Source organism: Apus apus, chromosome 1, assembly GCF_020740795.1.
Source record: "Apus apus isolate bApuApu2 chromosome 1, bApuApu2.pri.cur, whole genome shotgun sequence".
Classification (NCBI taxonomy): domain Eukaryota; kingdom Metazoa; phylum Chordata; class Aves; order Apodiformes; family Apodidae; genus Apus; species Apus apus.
In genome coordinates, this window is record NC_067282.1 from 97093665 (window position 1) to 97112539 (window position 18875).

At 39.2% G+C, this 18875-nt stretch overlaps 1 protein-coding gene across 4 annotated transcripts in view; it reads right to left on the reverse strand.

The window, feature by feature from the left end:
• Positions 1–12066: 12066 nt before the first annotated feature.
• The window catches only part of KCNJ6 (potassium inwardly rectifying channel subfamily J member 6), a 172925-nt gene continuing 166116 nt past the window's right edge, over positions 12067–18875 (reverse strand). For all 4 annotated transcript variants that reach the window (XM_051644169.1, XM_051644170.1, XM_051644171.1 and 1 more), the window contains one exon: positions 12067–15428. In XM_051644169.1, the coding sequence (XP_051500129.1) occupies positions 15103–15428 (326 nt within the window). In that variant the 3' untranslated portion in view covers positions 12067–15102. The remainder of the gene's footprint in view (positions 15429–18875) is intronic.

Genomic DNA, 18875 nt, shown 5'->3' on the forward strand with positions numbered 1-18875 from the left:
AAAGTGCTAACTCAGTCTACGATGCTTCAGCATAATTCAAGAAAGGGAAGACATATCCTAAAGTGCAGAGGCTGCAACTGTCAATACAGAAATAACTGAAAGTGAATTTGAGGTAAGAGATATGAAGGATGAACAGCTATTAATAATAATGAGACATTGAAAAAATCCCACAGCGACTGATGGGAGAAACCTGAGAATGTAATGCTATTAGAAGGATTTGTAAAAATAGTAAGATATGTTTGCAGGGGATGTTTCTCAGTCATGTCAGTGGAGTAATGGAATATAAAATGCAAGTTTCTAGAACTGGTGCATCAGAGGTCCATAAGCAAGTTAGATTTCTGCAGCTAACCAAAACTCAAACCAGAGGAAAAACCTTACAGAAATAGCTGAACTGCTGTATCAGATGACTGCAGCAAGACTACATTCGATATAGCATAGAAAGCAGAAACACTTGTACACATCAGTCAAGAGTGAAACGTGACAGGATGAAAGAGTGGATGAAGCTCAAAGAAAATGAAAAATTTAAGCTAGATAAAAAAACCCACCAAAACCTCCCCCTATGAAATCCATCTATTTTTCTGATGCAATTATAATTTTCAATGGGCAGGAACAATTTTTTTTATTTTCTCAGCTATTGAATCTGGACAAGTACATGGAAGGAAAAAATATAGTGCAGGCTCAATGGAAAAGGTACTGTGCCAGCTGGCTTGAGAGCTAACAAGAGTTTTTTTCCCCCATAAAATACAAGTGAAGGAAGACCTGTCTTGCTGATAGCTCCCCCTTTTCTTCACAGTGAAAGCTGAAGAAATCTGTTTGCACACATTTGAGTGATTCCCACACAATTTTTTAGTTTCTAGGAAAAGTATTTTTTAAAAATAATAAATATTTCCTCTCCTTTTCAGTCATAATATAAAAATACAGAATGTTATTATGGAGAATTGTTAACCAGCAACAACATGACCATTTGGCATAGAGTACCAAATAGCACAGACACCTTCCTGTATGTCCCTTGGACTTTTCAAGTAACCTGAGTCTTAAGAAATGTAAAGCAAAGCATCCGTTTTCATGGATGATGACAAGACCAAGGCGAAATAAAAGATCCCCCTATGAACTAGATTATTTCACATAAATACTCCTTGTATTTGCTTCGGTCATGGATAACCAGGAGAGCCCTACCAAACCAGCAAGATGTTGTTGTGGTTTTTTTCAGTTGCAAATGAAGGAAGTGTCCCTAGAAGGATTTCAGCCAGCTCTGCTGATGGCTTCTGGTGGTTGTGTAAGAGCATCACTCCCTTGGAGGGAGATGTGGTTTCCCTCACAGATTTCTTGGATAGCAAATGGCTCCATGCAGGCAGCGGCTTGAGCGTGTGTCTGGAATTAGACTGGTAACACCCTGGTTATTATCGTTCAGTGAGGAATGAATTCAGTGATGAGCCATCTACAAAACCAAAAGGTTTTAAGATGATCCTGCAATGTGCTGAGTAGCTCTTATAGCGTTTGTAGGCTCTAAATTGGGAAAGGAATTTGCACACACCCATGACCTTAAGTGCACAGCTCCACTCCTGTGCTCGAAGACAAAATTTCCTAAATTGCTGTCACAATACCTTCAATTCTTGTTGAAAAAACCCCACAAAATTAAAATGAAAATGTTGGTGAAAATGTGACTGTCTTGCTCTTCTTAAAGGTCTTTTTAGCAAAGCCTAACCAGTGTTATTGCTGCATGTTGCACTAATGACATATGCATGCTGTTTGTAGGCTGTAGGCTCCTGGTTAGTTTTTATAACAGCAACTGTTTTCTTGGGTTTGTGCAACATCATTTTGTCTGAAGAGACAGCGATTTTTTTTCCTCTTCTTGGTCCTTTTACAGAAGTTATCTAACATGATGTGAAGTTTGGCATGAGGGGGTTAATAATCTATCAATGTCTTATAAAGCTATATCTGAGTTTATTCTGTCTTTTAATACCATCAGGGAAGTGAATTATGGTTAATGTTGTTTCTCCTCTTTGTTTCCATAGCAAAACAAAAGAATAGAAACTGATTATCAGTTATTTACCAACTTCAGAAAAAAATGTGTATTAGAAGTCAGCGGCAGGAGTTGGTATGTATTTTATTTATTCATGTTCCCAGGATTGTTGGGTTTTTTTGTGGTTTGGAGTTTTCGTTTGTTTTTTGTTGCTTTGGGTTTTTTTGCACATTGAATTTGCTTACGTTCTTACCTGCTTTTCATGATTTGTATAAAAAATAGTTTGAATCCAATAGTTCAATCTGAGTATTCAGTTTAGAGGGGATATGATGCTATTGAATATTTTGAAGTGCAATCTCCTATTGTACGGAAAGCAAACATGAACCGAGTACTTGCCAAAAGGTGAAAACCAGCTTGAACTTCAGGGAACAGATGAAACAGCTCATAGAAAGGTAGTTCTCTTCTTTCCTTGGCCCTGGGAGGGCTTCTGTCTCTGATTTCTTAGATGTGCTTTTATTCCATCTTCCCCTTTTTCTTCCTGACTTTGGGTTTTTTGACACTTTATCACAGCATGAACGCTCTTGCCCATCTTCCTCCTGTTCATCCCCCTTGACTGGCTGAGTGGACTGTTTGTGGTTTTTCTCTTTCCATGCTGTCCTCATCCAGTTCTTGAACAGAAGCACCCTCATAGGGTTGCAGGGAGGTTCCTCTGCAAGCAGATCTTGGAAGGATGCTCCATCTGTCTCTGGCCTTTTCTTTGGAGGCACATTGTGGCCTTAGAAACATCAATTTGCCATTGCCTTGATTTCTTCCTTCTGCTGGATTTGTTTGGTGAGGTGTCCTTGGGATTTGCTTTCTAGAATTACTTAATTAGCATTTCTACAGAGGCATCACATACAGAATCACACGTGTATACCTCAGTCCTTCCAAAATTTATTGTGGAAATTTATTTGGTCTGTTCTTGAACCCCTTCTTCTCTCCCCATCTATACCCATTCCTGTCCCATCCCATACTTTCACAAAAAAACCCATCAGCAGCCATCTGTATGGATACCTCTGTAATCTACCTCTCTCTGCTTCAGTCCTGCCTATTCTGTCCCAGGAGTCAGCTTTGGCAAAACTCAGATTTATGGGCCAAAATTTTAAATTAATTTTCTATTTAAATGCAATTGTCTGTATTATAAATGTAAGGGTAAGTTATCCAGTCTCCTCATCTTCCTTTTCTGTCTCTTTTGCATTGGAGAATAAATCTCCATAAATAGTAACAGAATAGTTCTATTCACAGCTTTAATTTTCCTCCTTGTAGCTTCTGTTTTTTTGTCACGGTTACAAAAATCTTAGTACTGGTCAGTCTATATGTTGACTAATATTGAAGCCTTACCCAACTTAACAATGATGCTGCATCACTTGCTTTTCTCTTCTTATTTATCTGTCTGTTGTCTCTATGTTTATAACTGAGACTTGTCTATCCAGGAAGCTAATCTAAATTAGCTAATGGTATAATTTGAAGTAGATTATTTTGATTGCACTGAATCGGTTTATGACACTTAACTCAAAATTTACGTTGCTTCAACTTAATTCAGTTTATTCCGCAGTTCAAATAATGATCAAATAAGGTTGAGTTGGAGTTAATTCTTATGGGATTTAAAAAAAAAAAAGCAAATTATAAAGAACCTGGGCAATGAGAAGCAGAAGACTTGGGATGTGGTGCAATGGGTGGTCAGAATTCAGTACAGCAAAATGACTGAAGAGACACAGGACGTGGTACAGAGGAGAAAGATGAATTGCCACTGAGAAAACTGAGTTCTGGTAAATTAAAATGTGCTTAACTATAAAGCACATTTAAAGAAACAGCTGCTGATTTGAAAACTGATTGTAGTGTATTACATGATAATTAGTGCTGTAATGTTTAGAGAAAATATAAAGGAAAATAAACCTTGATATCATGTGAGAAAGTGCCACATGAAACTGCAACTGTTGAAAACTGCTGAAAAGCAGTTTCAAAATGTCTCAGGGCCCCAGACCATTACTCACCAAACCCCGTTATTTAAAATTCTGTATTTGCAGTTTGCATTAGCAGTTTTTCCCACGTAAATCAAACCAGAACTCTGCAAACATATGGACTGTAGAAAATGTCTTCATCCCATTGTCCTATAATCCAATGAAACGTTGTTACATTTGAAGTATCCTGCTAGCACTAATGAAGCTCCTTCTAGGGCAGTCCTTGGAGGCTGATCTGCACCTGCCTGCAGGTGAAGGCAGGAAATCTCAAGATGCAGAAAGGGGAGTCTGAACTCTAGGCTATCAACTAATGAAAGCAGATCTTCATTCTCACCTCTTGCCTGTAGCCATCTGGCTCTCCTGTTAACAGCACATCAGTATTTCCATGAATGAAACACAAGCCAATTAATTCAAGACAGTGTCCAAAACGGTTTATTGTTCTGAAGAAAATAATTTATTTATTACTATCCTTCTTTTTGAAGTGGGTAAACAATTTTCCTGAAACACTAGTTTCATATATGTTTTATTAAAAAATGAATCAGTTGTCTAAATATATTATTTTCTTGTGCTTTCTTAATAAACAAGTTTCCATCATTACTCATTTACAGGTGTATCAAAATTGTTTCTAGGGAAAGACAAAAGCATGCAAAGGCAGAGTAGTAGTCAAGTTAGTACTTTTGCATACATACCTCATATCTTCTCTTACCTAACAAAATAACTATATAGACACTGCTATGACAGTAAGTAGGTAACAGCACCTTCCCCAGAAGTGTTTTTCTGATTCCTCCTTGTTGACTGACTAAGATGATTTGTGCACATCCATGTGTAGTTTTACTAATTTATTCATAAACTTCTATGTAAGTATTTTAAGGTAGATAAAATTTCCTAATTTTCTACCCTAATTGTGTTAACATTCTGAGATTTATGCAGAAATGCAGACAAAATTTATTTGATACTTGAATCAAAAGAAAGAGGACTGTGCCTTGAAGTGTTTTACAATAAGGGTCTTTATTAGTAGGTTTTGCTAAAAAGCTTCTAAAGTTTGCAAACACGTCTCAAAATGAAGAAGTGTGGGAAAGGTCTCACTTCAAACTGTATGAAATTTCCATCAACACCATAAAACTGGAGTTCTGATTATGTTATTATTTCTTACTGTACTAGGAATTATGTAGCTGACTTCAGGCTGGAAATTTTTGACTACAGATAAACTGCCTTCTAAACTGATGTTTATTTAAAATAATTGCTTTAATTTCAATTTGTCCATTTGCTGTATTAAATGGAAGAAAAAATGATAATAATTGCCTTTCAGGCTCTAACTCTAGCCATAGGTGATATTAAAATGGAATGTTACATATAGGGAACTTGTAAATTCTGTCACAGACCTGTAAAGCACTGGCATTTGGTAGTTCAATCAGCTGTTAAATTACCATTTTGATACTAAAAAATAACTTTCACAGCTAATTTTTGTAAAATGACCATGCTACACAATAGAAAAGTGGTTTTAGGTGGATTTGTGTGTCAAGTGGACATTGTTGAGCCATACCATGAATATTTTTGGGCACATAATTTTCAAGATGTTTGCCTTTGTTCTTACTGTGCTCAGGTGAGGTTCATTCTGTGCCACATGAGAAAAACTGGGAGGAAGACAATGTCGAGGGCTTGTTACCAACTGGCTGCCTGCAGCTTAGGCTGCTGGAAACTTAGCAAGCCGAGGGGAGAATGTTCCCCAGTTTGAGGGCTCTAGCCAAGAAAAGTGTTGATTATGTGCTCTTGCTTATTTAATCTGTCAAGAAAAAAAACTTGATGATAAGTTTTAATTTATTATTGCTGATGATACTCTCAGGTCATGATGTTCACCAGCAGAATGGGTCTTATAATGGTGTTTATCAAGGACAACATCAGAAACACGGTTATCAGATTAAGGTGGCAAAAGACAAGAAAACTAATAAACCCCAACAAACAAAATGCAAAGAATAAAAGTTAGTGAGATATTCAGAGCACCATTTGGAGAAGTGGGAGCAAGCTCTTTTTTTACCTTTATTTTCTTTTTTCCTACCCCCCCCTTTTTAAATCTTTCCTTCCCCACATTATTGTCCTTATTTTCATTTTTTTCCTTTTTAAAATTTTTCTCCTTTAACCCCCTCCCCTTTTATTTTATTTTTTTTCTACTTTTGTTGCCTTTTATGTCTCACAATGGCATTTCTATCATAGGACAGGCATAAGGCAGAAAAAATGTCAGTGCTCCCTTGGTGTTTTGGATGCAACTCAAAGGGGCTGTTGCTGCAACATGCCAACATGCATTCAAGACCAGGTTGGATGGGGCCCTGAGCAACCTGATCTAGTGGGAGGTGTTCCTGCTCATGCAAGCACTAGGTGATCTTTAAAGTCCCTTCCACCTCAAACCATTCTATGATTCTATGATTTCCATCCCTGTTCTCTCACAACCCTTTCTCCTGCTACTCACAGGCTGTCAGCTATGATAATTTTTTAATCATTCATATCTTAAATGCCTGTCCACTCGTTCCAGGTAGACCAGAATAAAGTATTGCCTTTCAGGCTTTAGACACACAGTGCCAGTTTGAGCCAGGAATTCTTTATATCTCAGTGAAAATTTTATGGTAGATCTGCTCAGAATTTTTTTTTCAGGTTAGCCCCAGTTTTTATTTTCTCTGGATAGCTCTTCAGAGATTGCAACAGATTTCCTAGTAATTTGTAACCTGATGGGTAGAAGCTGCCAGGGGAGGAAGGAGATCTGGCTTGAGCTTCTGCAACTCTGTATTTGAGGTGATAGAAGGTTAAAAATTTCTGTCTGAGTCAGTTACAGCAGGAAGTGAAGCCTACACTTCCCAAATACCAGGTGGGTTCTTGACATTTTGATCCAAACCCTTTGCAAGTCCATTTTTGTGGAAAGGTACAGAATGTTATATTTGGAATAGTTTCATTTTAGCTGCTATCAGAGTCATGGTAATGACTGACTCATATTGTAAGTGTGAGCTTGGTAGCAGATTTCTTACTGCTAGATATCTCCAGCAGTGTATTTTGTTTTAAAAAAAATATTAATATATATTAATTTTTTACAGTAGGTAAAATCACAATAATTTGATGGTGTGAATTTTTTCATTATTTGCCCAGCTGAGTAAAAATATATTTTCCAACCTATTTCAAGAGTCTTGTTCTACTATCAAAATGCTTCCTTACTTTATGTTGGAAATATGAGGGGGAAAAGCTGTGAATGGAATATTCCCTTCTGAATTGTTAAGAGATTAATTTTAACTATTTTTTTTTTTCTGAAGCAGTTCACTGTATTGATCTGATTCTTATTATCAGTATTAGTCCAGAGATTAATCAGTAATTAATAATTAAAGAACCACAATGAATTATTTCTTTACAAAACTAGATTGACTTTTGAAAGGTCATATCTTTATGGCCATGGAGTTTTTTAGCAAATCAATCAGTGTTGACTCAACAAAAGAACAAACACCACAATTACACAAGAAAAATGAAATTGCTATTGAAATTTACTAGATAAAGTCACATTTTTCTTCGCTGTTTTTCAGAAAAATTTCTATGTAGTTTTCTTTTACTCTTTCTGTTATGCTGTTTCTTCTCTGGGAAATGCAGCTAAACAGAAGCTTAACACCTTTTACTTCTACTAGTTACCCAACTAGTTGATTTTGCTGTGATTTTTCTTCACCTTCATTTTGAATTTGTACCTCTCAAGGGAGAAAAGCTTTCCTACAACCAGTACTGTATATACTAGCTAGCATACAGCTAATTTCTTCCTTGTCATGTAGAGGGTTGCAAGAGACTCTAAAGATGGGGTCTTGAAGAAGAAAAATGTTTTTTGTGCATTAAACATTTTCCCCTTTCTTTTGCATTCAGTAAGTTTGAAACCAATGTTGTCTCTTGTTGGTGTTACTTTAATGCATTTCATAGCAGGGAAAAAGTGTTGAGTGGGGCTTAAGTGATGAATGGTCTCCTTTGTTTCTTTTAATTACGCAGATTTTCTTTTGACAATTTGGCTAGCCAGCTTTTTTAAGCAATAGTTTTGGTCATGCTTTAATTTATTGTATTTATTAATAGCAGTCTTGTGCATGTCAAATAAATAATACTTGTGTATAAAATGTAAAAAATGGTGCGTGGCTTGGCTTAGCTGTGAAGTCTTGATTGCAGTGGCCCTGCCTGTTGGCCAAGACTTCTGTCGGATTTCATCTCTAGACTTTGTACTTATTTGTATTCCTTCCTTTGCTTTTCCAGGGCATTTCCAAAATGATCTTTTGTATTTGCTATGAACCATTTTACCTTTTGACTGGAAAATACGTTATCCTGTTTTCTTGTGTTTTTAACTATGGAGCTTATTAGAAACGAGGATTGCTGGTTTCTCTGCTAAGTTATGGCTTCCATTTTTTCCTACAGAGGCTACAGCACAAATGCAAGCTGTGCAGCTTCCTCTTCTTGCCCCGCTGCCATGCCTTAACACAATTTCAAGAAAATGCCTTGAAGAGAGTCAAGTAATTCTTCACTTTTGTTTGGTAGTATCTTTAGAACTTTTGACAGAGCTTCTAATGATCCCTAGGGTGCCTAAAAATGTGTTCTTAAAAACTACAGCAACATGTGTGGTTTCTTTAAGACTTCGGCATGTATTTGTTGTGGATGGCATTTCAGTGAGGTGGAGACCTCTTCTGATCCCATCATCTCCCAGGGAGTCTAAAAGGCAGCACCGTGTTCTTAACGTCGTCATCTGAGCAGATGGTTTCTCTTCACAAAAATACCTCCTAATTCCTAACAATCTTGGTAAGAGCTGGTAAATGTTCAACATTTCTGAAAATGACAAGCAGAGATTTAGGAGGTTAGCTCTAGCATTCCATCCATCTAAACCAGAAACATTGTTGTGAGAAGGAAATAACTTCTATCACTGCCTGAACAAGATTAATTATAATGAATTCAAAGCATGGCAGTTTGGGTTCCCCAATCTTTCTGTTGTTTTCAGATTCAAGATTTCTCATTAAGATATAATATTTTAAAGAAAAAGTCATTTTAACTGTGAGCGTAATTTGATTAGTTACATTCTTGGGAAGATCTCTGAGGCTTTTAAGAAGCCCTGCTAGAGCTGCTACACTCCAGCTCCATTTCCTCAGCTCAGCAGAAGGCTGCATATGATGTGCTATGCATGTGGAGTGGATTGAGCACTGTATGTTGCATTGCTTTCCTTTCTGAACTAGAGTGGGGCCATGTCAAGCACCACATCACGCATCCTTTAGTATGGATATTTCAGTGAGGAATTTGGGTCCTCCTGGTCATGATGATGTGGAAGCAGCCACGGAGGGTGGCTGCAAGGAGTCACACTTGTGTGCCAGGCAACCTCCTTTCCTGACTCCAGTCCAACAGACTGTGAAAAGCATGTGGAGAAAAGTGTAGTGGGATAACAGTTCTCCAGTAGTTCTTCCAGTTTAAATCTTCCAGGAAAATGGATGTGACAGCCTATAATCATCTGAGGGAAAATATCTCTGCGGCTTGGAAGAGTGGCTGAAACAGACTTTAAAGCAAGTTGGTTTCTATAGCTTCCAGAGGACTGCTTGTGAGCAGCAGCTGTGAGTTTGGAGCTATCTTTGATTTACCAAAAAAACCCTCAAAGCAGGTAATATTATTTGAAATGCTCAAGTTTTTATTCTGTGTGGATGGCACACAAGTTAGGGAGGATGAAGGAAGGGCTGTGGTTTATATTTGTGAATTTCCTTAGAATAGAAAACAGATTTCACACTTGAGATGAAGTAGCAAGATACTCGGGTCTCTTTAGAATTCTACCCTGGGATATGATGACTGTGTGCTGTCTGTGTGGGACTGTATCAGAGCATCAGTGTGCAGACAATAAATGGGAGAAAGGCAAGGGGTAAAATAAGTACGCTGTTGCACTGGAGGTGCCACTAGGTCATAATTTCTGGAAAGCCAGCAGATCTGAAAAAATGAAAATCAATAAAAGTAAGCTTGAACTAAATGCACAGAATGAAGCATGAAACTCCACCCCTCGCCTCCAAAAAGCCAAATCCTAGAAGTTTAAAATTCACCCAAGAAGCATAAAAGAGCATCATCTAATATAAGTAATAAATAACAGCTTTCAGGTCTTGTCTTTAAGGAATTACAGCACAAATCCCACATTTATGCCTCCTTTCCAAGCATGTGTTTCCAAACATCATGTTCATGAGTTGAAGTAACAAAAGTGGAAGAGAAGCCAACTTTTGTTCTTGTTTCATTAGGTCTGATTTATAGCCTAAAAAGTGTCTGAGTGAGGCAACATGGCTGTTAAGGAGACTACTACTCTGAAAAGTTATTTTGATGGACAGAGAGTTCCATAATAGTAAAAAGTTTGTTTTACTGTCAGAAGCTCTGGTAGTAGCTGACAGGAATTGTCCTACCCAAGGTGCCTGACCCTCCCAGTGCCATATCTACAAATTAAGTTTTCAGCGTCAAGCCTCTAATTCACATCCACATTAACAGGAAGTGGTATAAATTCATCACTTGCCTAAGTTCAAGTCTGCAACAGACAGGAGCCCTGGTACCCCTTCCTCCTGCTGGCCAGAATTTCTGGGCTTAACATTGTGCCTCATCTCAGGGCTGTGTCCTGCTGTACTCATCTGACAGCAAATCTGGTGGGAGATAAAAGAACTTGGCTTCCCTTCACTTCCACCACCTGGCGAGGCTGGTCTGGTAGGTGCTGTTCAGAGCCCATTGAACCCAGGCCTTGAGAGATTTGGCTGTTATGGACCCAGGGTATGAGGATTTTTCCATTCTTCCGTTAAAACACAAGGATTCAAAGTTTTCTTGGGCTAGTGTGAGAATAATCAGCCCTTGGAATAGGGGCTGGGGCTCTACTGCTGCTGTTATGGCATTATTAGTTTCCTGGGAGAAGTGGGATGCTGCTTGGAACCTCCTGGGCTGGAGAGAACACTGACTGCAAGTCTTCCTGCAGTAGTAGCCCAATGCATCTCAGTGAAATTGGAGCTTCTGCCCTGTAGCTGAAAAGAGAAGAGAGGTTTCTTCCTGGTTTTGAAAGGCCCAGGTTTCCCCTTTAACTCCAGCAGAGGACCATGGGCAACCTCAGATCTGGGCACCTCCACGCATCAGGATTAAATTCAGAGCCTGTCTTGAAGTCGGCTTCAAACCACCCATCAACCTTTTCCCTCCTGCATGTTGCCAGCACCTTGGCCTGCCTGGTGTGGCAGGTGCCTGCTGGAGAACTTCCTCTGGCATGTCACCTCTTTCCTCTGCCTCACAAGGGGTACACAGAGCTCTGACTCAGCCCCTCTCTGCCTACACTCTTGCAGCAAGGCCCTTCATAGAAGCGGATGTTCACCTTTGGTGACAGAAATGAAATCTGTTGGGCTGGCTCACATCAACGCCAATGACTATGGCTTTGTAGGGCAAAGATCTAGATTGTAACAGCTATGTATTGCTAGAAGAATGTTTGCTTTTTTGATGCTTATTTTAAAATAAATTCCTAAATTTATTTTAATGCTGGTTAGACGGTATTTATTAAGAAATAATATACCAGAGTTTCAAGTATTTGTTGAAGGTCAAATTCTCGCCCAGTATAAATTTTAAGAGCAGTATGTCTGTGTCTATTATCAACATCTGAAAGATCTGGTTTGGAAACTTGAGCAGAGCAGAAACAATTAGTGTGTTTTTTAAAGAAAGGGAAAAAAAAAGTGAGAAGGAGTCAGAACCATTGTGTGACACTGTGCATGAAGTCTGCACAAAGCACCTCTGTGGTATTTCTGTTCACTGGAAGAAAGAACTGAGCATTACAGTAGATTACTGAGAGCTCACATTGATCTTGTAAATTCTTTTGGTCCTGGAAATCATAAGGTACTGAGAAAAAGACATTAAAATGTATTAGTGAAGTATATAGAGATGTAATGGGTCTTGATTAATCGTGTAGTCAATTACATAAAAATGTTGTATTATTCACGTTCCTTAAATTGTGATTTTCCAAAAATATTCCCATAGGGCACTGATACTTCATAGTATTTTGTTTAGGATTAGGAGATGAAGTTCCCAGGTTAAGTTATTTTCTGATAATGAAAACACCACTCAGCATATACGGCTTGAAAATCCATTGTTAATTAATAGCATTCAATTCTTAATTGTCTTTTTACCAGTTCAGTTGAAATCATTGACACAAAATACATTGTTAAACTGCTTAATCAATCATAGTAGAAAAATAGAGGTGTTTGATAGGGACATTCTAGTACAAAGTTTACGTGAAGCTTCCCTGTTGAAAGTTTTGGAGGCTTCTATTTTTTTTAAGCTTATGTTACAAAAATGAGATTTCATAAACTTTACAGTCCGTCCTACATTAATACCAAAGACAATAAAATACAGATGGGGAGAAAGAGAGAAATGAACACACACACACCTTAAGCTTTAAGTGCCCTATTCACAAAAATATAGCTTACACATGCACATGCCCCAGTGGCAGAAAGTCTATTTTTTTTTTGTGCTACAGGACACAAAAAATGTTGAATTAGGGCCCTGAGCTGCTGTCCTAAGTAATGCAAACTTCCGTGAAACTGCAGCAATAAATTATAGAGTGGCCTAGTAAATTACAAGAGCAAAAAGCAGGTTTATCCTCAGAGGAATGGTTTGCTTTCAGCTCATGCTCCTTTCTCTAGGACAAATACAGGCGGGCAGCTCATTGCTACTGATGCAGCACTTCCCCCTGCTCCCCTGCTATAAGGCTTCTGTATTCCAGTGGAGCTGAGGAGCCACCCTTCCTTAAAAATGCTCAGTACCTCTCACAGGTGGCCTTATGAGTAGGTTGGCATAGATGAACTGGGAGCACTCGGCAGCTGCTGATGCTGGGGCAGAAGAATGAGATTCAAAAGGTCTGTAGCAAAATGAGTGTTGTTTCACAAAAGTTAAGCATAAGTAACCTACACTGAGTTGGCAGAACCAGCCATCCCAGATGGAGGGAGCAAAAATCCATATTCTGCACCTTTGCTTACATCGTGCTGCTTTGTGAAAGCCTTCTAGGGGAACTGTTCAGAACTGAAACAAGAAACTCTTTCCATCCAGCCTGATCTGCCAGTCCCTGGCACGCATCCCTTTCCCCACCCCCTGCTCTGCCCACCTCAGCACAAAACACAGCTAGAGAACCTGCAGAAACCCCACTGATTAGCCACACTCTGTGAAAATTAGCAAGGGGCAGTTGCTTCAGCAAGAAGGATTGAAAATAAGTGTGAAGTTAATGTGAAAGCTATATCACAGTGCAAAATTTCCACCTGCCCACTAAGTTTCTCCTGAGGTTATATTTTCTCTCTTCTATTTTAACATAAATGTTTCAGTACAAAAAATGCTTCAGATTCTCTTCAGTGAGTCACTCTTTCTGGAGTAGGCAGGTATAAAAAACAAAATTAAGGCTGCAGCTTCTTCTCCTTTGCTGACAGAAATGCCATTCTTGATGGGCCTGAGTGAAAGCTCACCAAAAGCAACACAATTTCTTCTCCACAGGTAATATTTTATGCACACTGGGCCTGACTGAGCAGTCCTTAGCATTGGGCAATGCCACACCACGCGAGCAGCCCCTTAGAGAGCACATCCATCAAACTGGGACTGTGCATGTCAGCAACCTTGCTCACAGGAGTGTGGCCATGTAAGCTATGCAAATTATCACTGCCCCATTAATTTTAAAGTTGTCAAGTCAGAATGTACAGGATTTACAGATTTACAACAGCCTAGGAGCTAACCTAAGGTGAAGAAAGTTGTTAGGGAGCCACTCTTCTGAGCACAGGTGGCAGGAACTCTGTGTTTAGCTGAGAAACCCTGTTGAAGCATGTTCCTAGGGATGGCCCACCATCTGTGACTCTGCAGGACAGGCCAAGCACTGGCACCATCAACGAGTGGATTTCATTGATTACTGCTTCAGATGTAATTCAGCTGTTTCTTTCCCAGGAGAGTAGCTAAAATCTACTCGCTAAGGTGCAACATTTGGTTTGCAATGGCTTGTGCTGTTTGTGTAACAAACTGCTCTGCTGATATCCCATGGTTTGGGTGAGGAGAAAGGAGAAGTTTCACTAGGTATTGCACATAAAGGATAATACCTCTGCATGAAACATGCTCACTATATTTAGAGTATACAGGAAAATCTGGTTTGCCATGAGTTTGCCTTGGCTTAAATTTTCTGTTGAACTGCCAAAGAAATTAACCAGGAATGGTTTGCCTTGTTTGTAAACATTTTCACAGTTTTTCAGTAATTAGGTTACAATTTCTTTACCCTGCACTCTCCCAGACTTATGGCTTTTTAGAGTCAGTAAAATGATCCGTTTGGCAAGCAGTGAGGTACTCTAAATAGCTGCCAGTCTGGTACACTGAAGAAAATGTCATGCACTAGAAGAGCCATAGATATAGGGGGAAAAAAATCAGTATTACAATCCAAATATTAGAAGAGAAATGCCTACTCAATGGGTAGTTAGTTTTTGCATCCCAGTATTTCTAGAACTCTGTTTCTAAACCTACATTAATTACATATCTATGTACATTATTTAGAAGTTATTTACTACAGTACTTTTGTACATGCGGTATTTATTACTAAATGTAAAGAGAAAGTAATTACATAAGGCATATGTACAGTATCGTGTTGGATTGCAGATCCCTCTGCTCACCTTCATCTTAAAGCTGCAATGCCCATATCATAGAGGCTTGTCACTCAGTATGTGAAACCGTCCTGAAATACATGTAAACTGGAGGCAAAACCCCTTACTTTAATGACCATTAGTTAGTCTTTCCTTTTAAATCCCTTGTCTATAATCTCACTACTTTTGGCTTTATTATTATTGTTGTTGTTGTTGTGAATAAAGCTGGAGGCCTGAACTCAGAGAGGTGCTGAGGAAGGCAGAAATTGTTGCCTGGGTGGGGATTGACATTCCACCATGATAATGTGTATTGCAGCTTTAACCCACACCTTTGCTTAGTCTATGAATTTCTTGAGTTCAAATTGGGCAGGTAGATATTTCGCAACTTGAGTATTTGTTTTCCTGGAATTAAGAATAATAAGGAAGAGAAAAAAAAAGCACATGGGAGAAAGAAACAGGGAGCAAAGAAGAAGTTAGAGGAGGTGGTGTGGCCCTTACACCTCCAGTGGTTCTACACTTTGGACTCATTCTCCAAGTTGGCCACATCACCGTTTCTTTCGTTTTGGTCTTCTTGATTCTTTTCTTCTTCTTCAGTTTCCAGCTCAGCATGCTGGTCCAGCTTGCTGGAAACAGACCATGTCAGAGGCAGTTCTGCTCGGCTGGCCATCTCTGCCAGCTCTTTGGCACTGTAAACTGGTGTGTTGGTCTCATATGTTTCATGAAAACTGTTGTAGTCAACTTCATAAAATCCATCCTCCAGAGTGAGGACAGGGGTGAAACGGTAACCCCAAAGGATCTCACTTGTAATGTATGAACTTCGAGCTTGGCAGGTCATTCCTGTAACAGAGAAAGAAGAAGTGCTGTAATAAGGAACCACTCCTTTCCCAAATCCTTAGTTATTTATTCATCTAGGCAGAGACGTGTTTATAAAAAGATATGTAACAGAAAAGAAATAGGTTTGACATCATAAGAGGTTGAGCTTAGAAAGTAATGTGACAACATGTAATCTATTTGATGACCTGTCTTTCTGCTCACATATATAATATCAAGTGGTGAGTCTGTGAACAAAGATTAACGTTTCTTATTAAATGCACTTGGTTTTCCTGTATTTCATCAAGGAGCAACTCACCCACTGCCAAGTCTCAGATGGCTTTTTGAGAGCGTACATGACTTGCATTGTGCCGTCTTTTGGTTCCCTGGGGCGTAGTGAACCCACATTGTCATGTCCAACAGTTGCCCAGGCTAAATGAGGAACTTATGCAAAAGCTTTTCTCTGCTGGAGCTAAACCCTGAACCTGTGATTCATGGCCTGACTTGGTTCCCCTAAAGAATGGAGCTGCCTTTTAGTTATACACTGCTTTGAGGTTTGGGCTGGTGGCCAGTACACAAACATCAGCAAAGCTCCTGAAGGACATTGTGACAGTTTGCGGAGTTGAGTTCAGAAAGCTGGGACTAATGTCTTTGTTACCTTTCCTTTGAAGCTCTGCTGAACCTCACTCTGGGAGCTACTGTAGGGTAAAAAAATCTGTAAGATACTGTATCTTTAAGAGGTGCACATAAAGGCAGCTGTTCCAAGCTCAAAGTGTAGTCCAGAGTGTCCTCTGGGTGAAGAAACACCTGGCTAAGGCATGGACCTGTGACTTTGAAGAACCTGCACCATCTCAGACAGACAACTCAGGGAAACACTACAATAAAATGTTAATGCTTAATAGTGGAAAGGGAAACCTGGATGACCAGGAAAAGGATCAGAAGTGCATTTAAGAAGCAAAAACATGCTGCCAACAAAATGGGAAAAAACTGAGAGAATGTGATGGTTTTCCTTTAATGATTTTCACATTATAAACTATGTATTAGTAAGTAAATGTCAGCTAAGCAGGATATGTCAAATACTTGGTAAATAACGATACATAACTCCTGGACAAGCCTGCCATTCATCAGTTATTTAGAACTAATAATAATAAGCAATTAAATTATTTTAATTTGAGGGCCACAAATGGCAATCGTAGAAATGCACATAATTTCTCGGTGTTGCTGGCATCATACTAAGTCACATGGAGACACTCAACAAGATTAAACATTTGTAGTTATGTCTCTGAACTTTTTCAGGGTGGTGCAAACTGCTCTAGATAACTCTGCCCTCATTCTCTTGAAACTCCTCTCCATGTTCAGATAACTTGATTCTGATGGGTGAAAATTGCGTTTTTTTGGTACTCTAACTTTTTCACTGATAACATTATGTTTAAAAAGACATTTACCAACTGCTACTGTGACGTGATACTTCAGAGCTTCTCCATTGTTTCCCGTGGGGTGACTGTCAGGGAGATTTAGCATGAAAACTGTTGCACTGTACCTACCTGATATAGACAGAAGCAGGACCATACTTCTACTGTGCATACCAAGCTGAATTTCTTTTTTCTCTTACCTGGCACATACTCAGGCCTCTGTTTCTCTCTGTTTCACAGGCCAAGATATGTTTGCTTTTCAGTTCTCGTAAGTGCACAAATAGAAATAGAAAGTTCTTACCATTTTTCTGTTCGTTTCACAAATGGGGAGGCCTGAAGGACACAAAACCATATAACAAAATAATCTCTTGTGAGATTTTCTGTGATTTTTAGTCTGAAGATCTTTCCCGTACAATGATTGAAGGAGAGGAACTGGGTAGCTCAGAGAGCACTATGCATATGAGAAATGCACTAATTGTGCAGCACCTTCCCCAAAGGGTCACTTGTTTGTTGCAGTGCTCTTCTGGGCAGACCCAGAAGCGTGGGTGCATTATTGGGTAGGATCTCCCTTCCCTGGGAGAGAGACAGAGAGGGTGGCAGCCAGCAGTGCTCTGGTGCTGGTGCTTTCTCTGCTGTCCCTGGCACCCCTCTGAGCTGGTCTCCTACCTGCTCCTTTGTTGCTCCTTGGTGGCAGGCCAAGAGCAATCACCCCTAGATGGGTTTCCTAAGAGGACTGTGCCATTTCTAAGGCTCATGTGTTTGTAATTCCTTTCTCTACTGTTGAAATTTAACTTCGAAGTGAGAGGGAAATTTAGAGTTTTTGTTACAAGGGCAAAGAGATTAAATTAAAACAAATAGAATTGGAGGGCTTTTGAAACAGTGTTACCTTCCTGTGCTCAGACCAAGTACTCAGTGATCCTGCTGCTTGGGTTGAAAAAATTCATTTAACTGGTGGAAAAGAAGGGGGCAATTTTCTGCAGAAGTCAAGAAGATGAACCGAATTACATTTGAGTTAAATCTCAGTAAAAACAAACCCTCGTCTGAAAATTTGACCTGTCTTAGTTTTTAATTTAGTCTCCCATTCAACAGTGATTTAATACCTGTTTCTTTTGCCTGGATAGACAAAATATTTTCAGAACTAGAATGAAAAAGTTAGGATTTTTCAAGCAGGAGAGCTGAAATAAAGAAAAATACTTTTTCTAGTGAGAGAAGTGTATGGAAGAAACCTTTTATAAAGGCCTTATTATTATCTAAAGGTTTGAGAAAGTTAATACAGAAAAAAAATTGTAAGGATTCCATATTAAAAAGTGCCACAGTTGTGGAGACCCTTGAAGCGATTGCCAGTGCAATAGCATGAGTCTGGAAGCAGAGAGATTTCTGTAGTTGTAATTGGTGCAGCTTCACCAGCTTCTGCCTGTGCTGGCTCAGAGGTCCCTCAGCTCCACAGTCAGTAGAGCTTCTGGACTGTTTTTTCTGCTTTTAAGCCCTTATCATATATAATAATCTAATCCACACATTTCGTTATACTCATGAACCACACTCATTATTATTATAATTGTCACGTAAAAGGAAATGAGACTTTTATTATTTACTGTAAGTTCTGAACATGCTCTTGGCTGACAGGGGAGGCTGCATCCTGAGGGAGGGTATTTTAGGCTTTAGATTGTCAAGTATTGCATAATTTCTTCAGTAATTAGTGTGGTTTATATGTAGCCATATATCTGTTGCACAATGGCTTTAAAAATTATTGTGGTTTGACGTTTTGACTAGTGTCTCATTTTAATTGGATGCCTTCAGGGTTGGTGAGAGCTGGGGAGTCTTTGGAACTACTTAGCTCAGCATTGAGTGGAATTTTTCAAAATAAACCGAGAAATTAAGAGCACCAAATCATTTGTTTTAAATTAATTCAAACTATAACTGGAAGGAATGGTCTATTTGAGAATGAATGTCGGACCCAATGAAAACCTTGAGGCTGGACTGTCAGGCCCTGCTGTGATGGGCATTGGGCAGAGCTGGGGCAGCAGGTGGTGATGGAGGAGAATTCCTGCGGGGCTGGACAGCT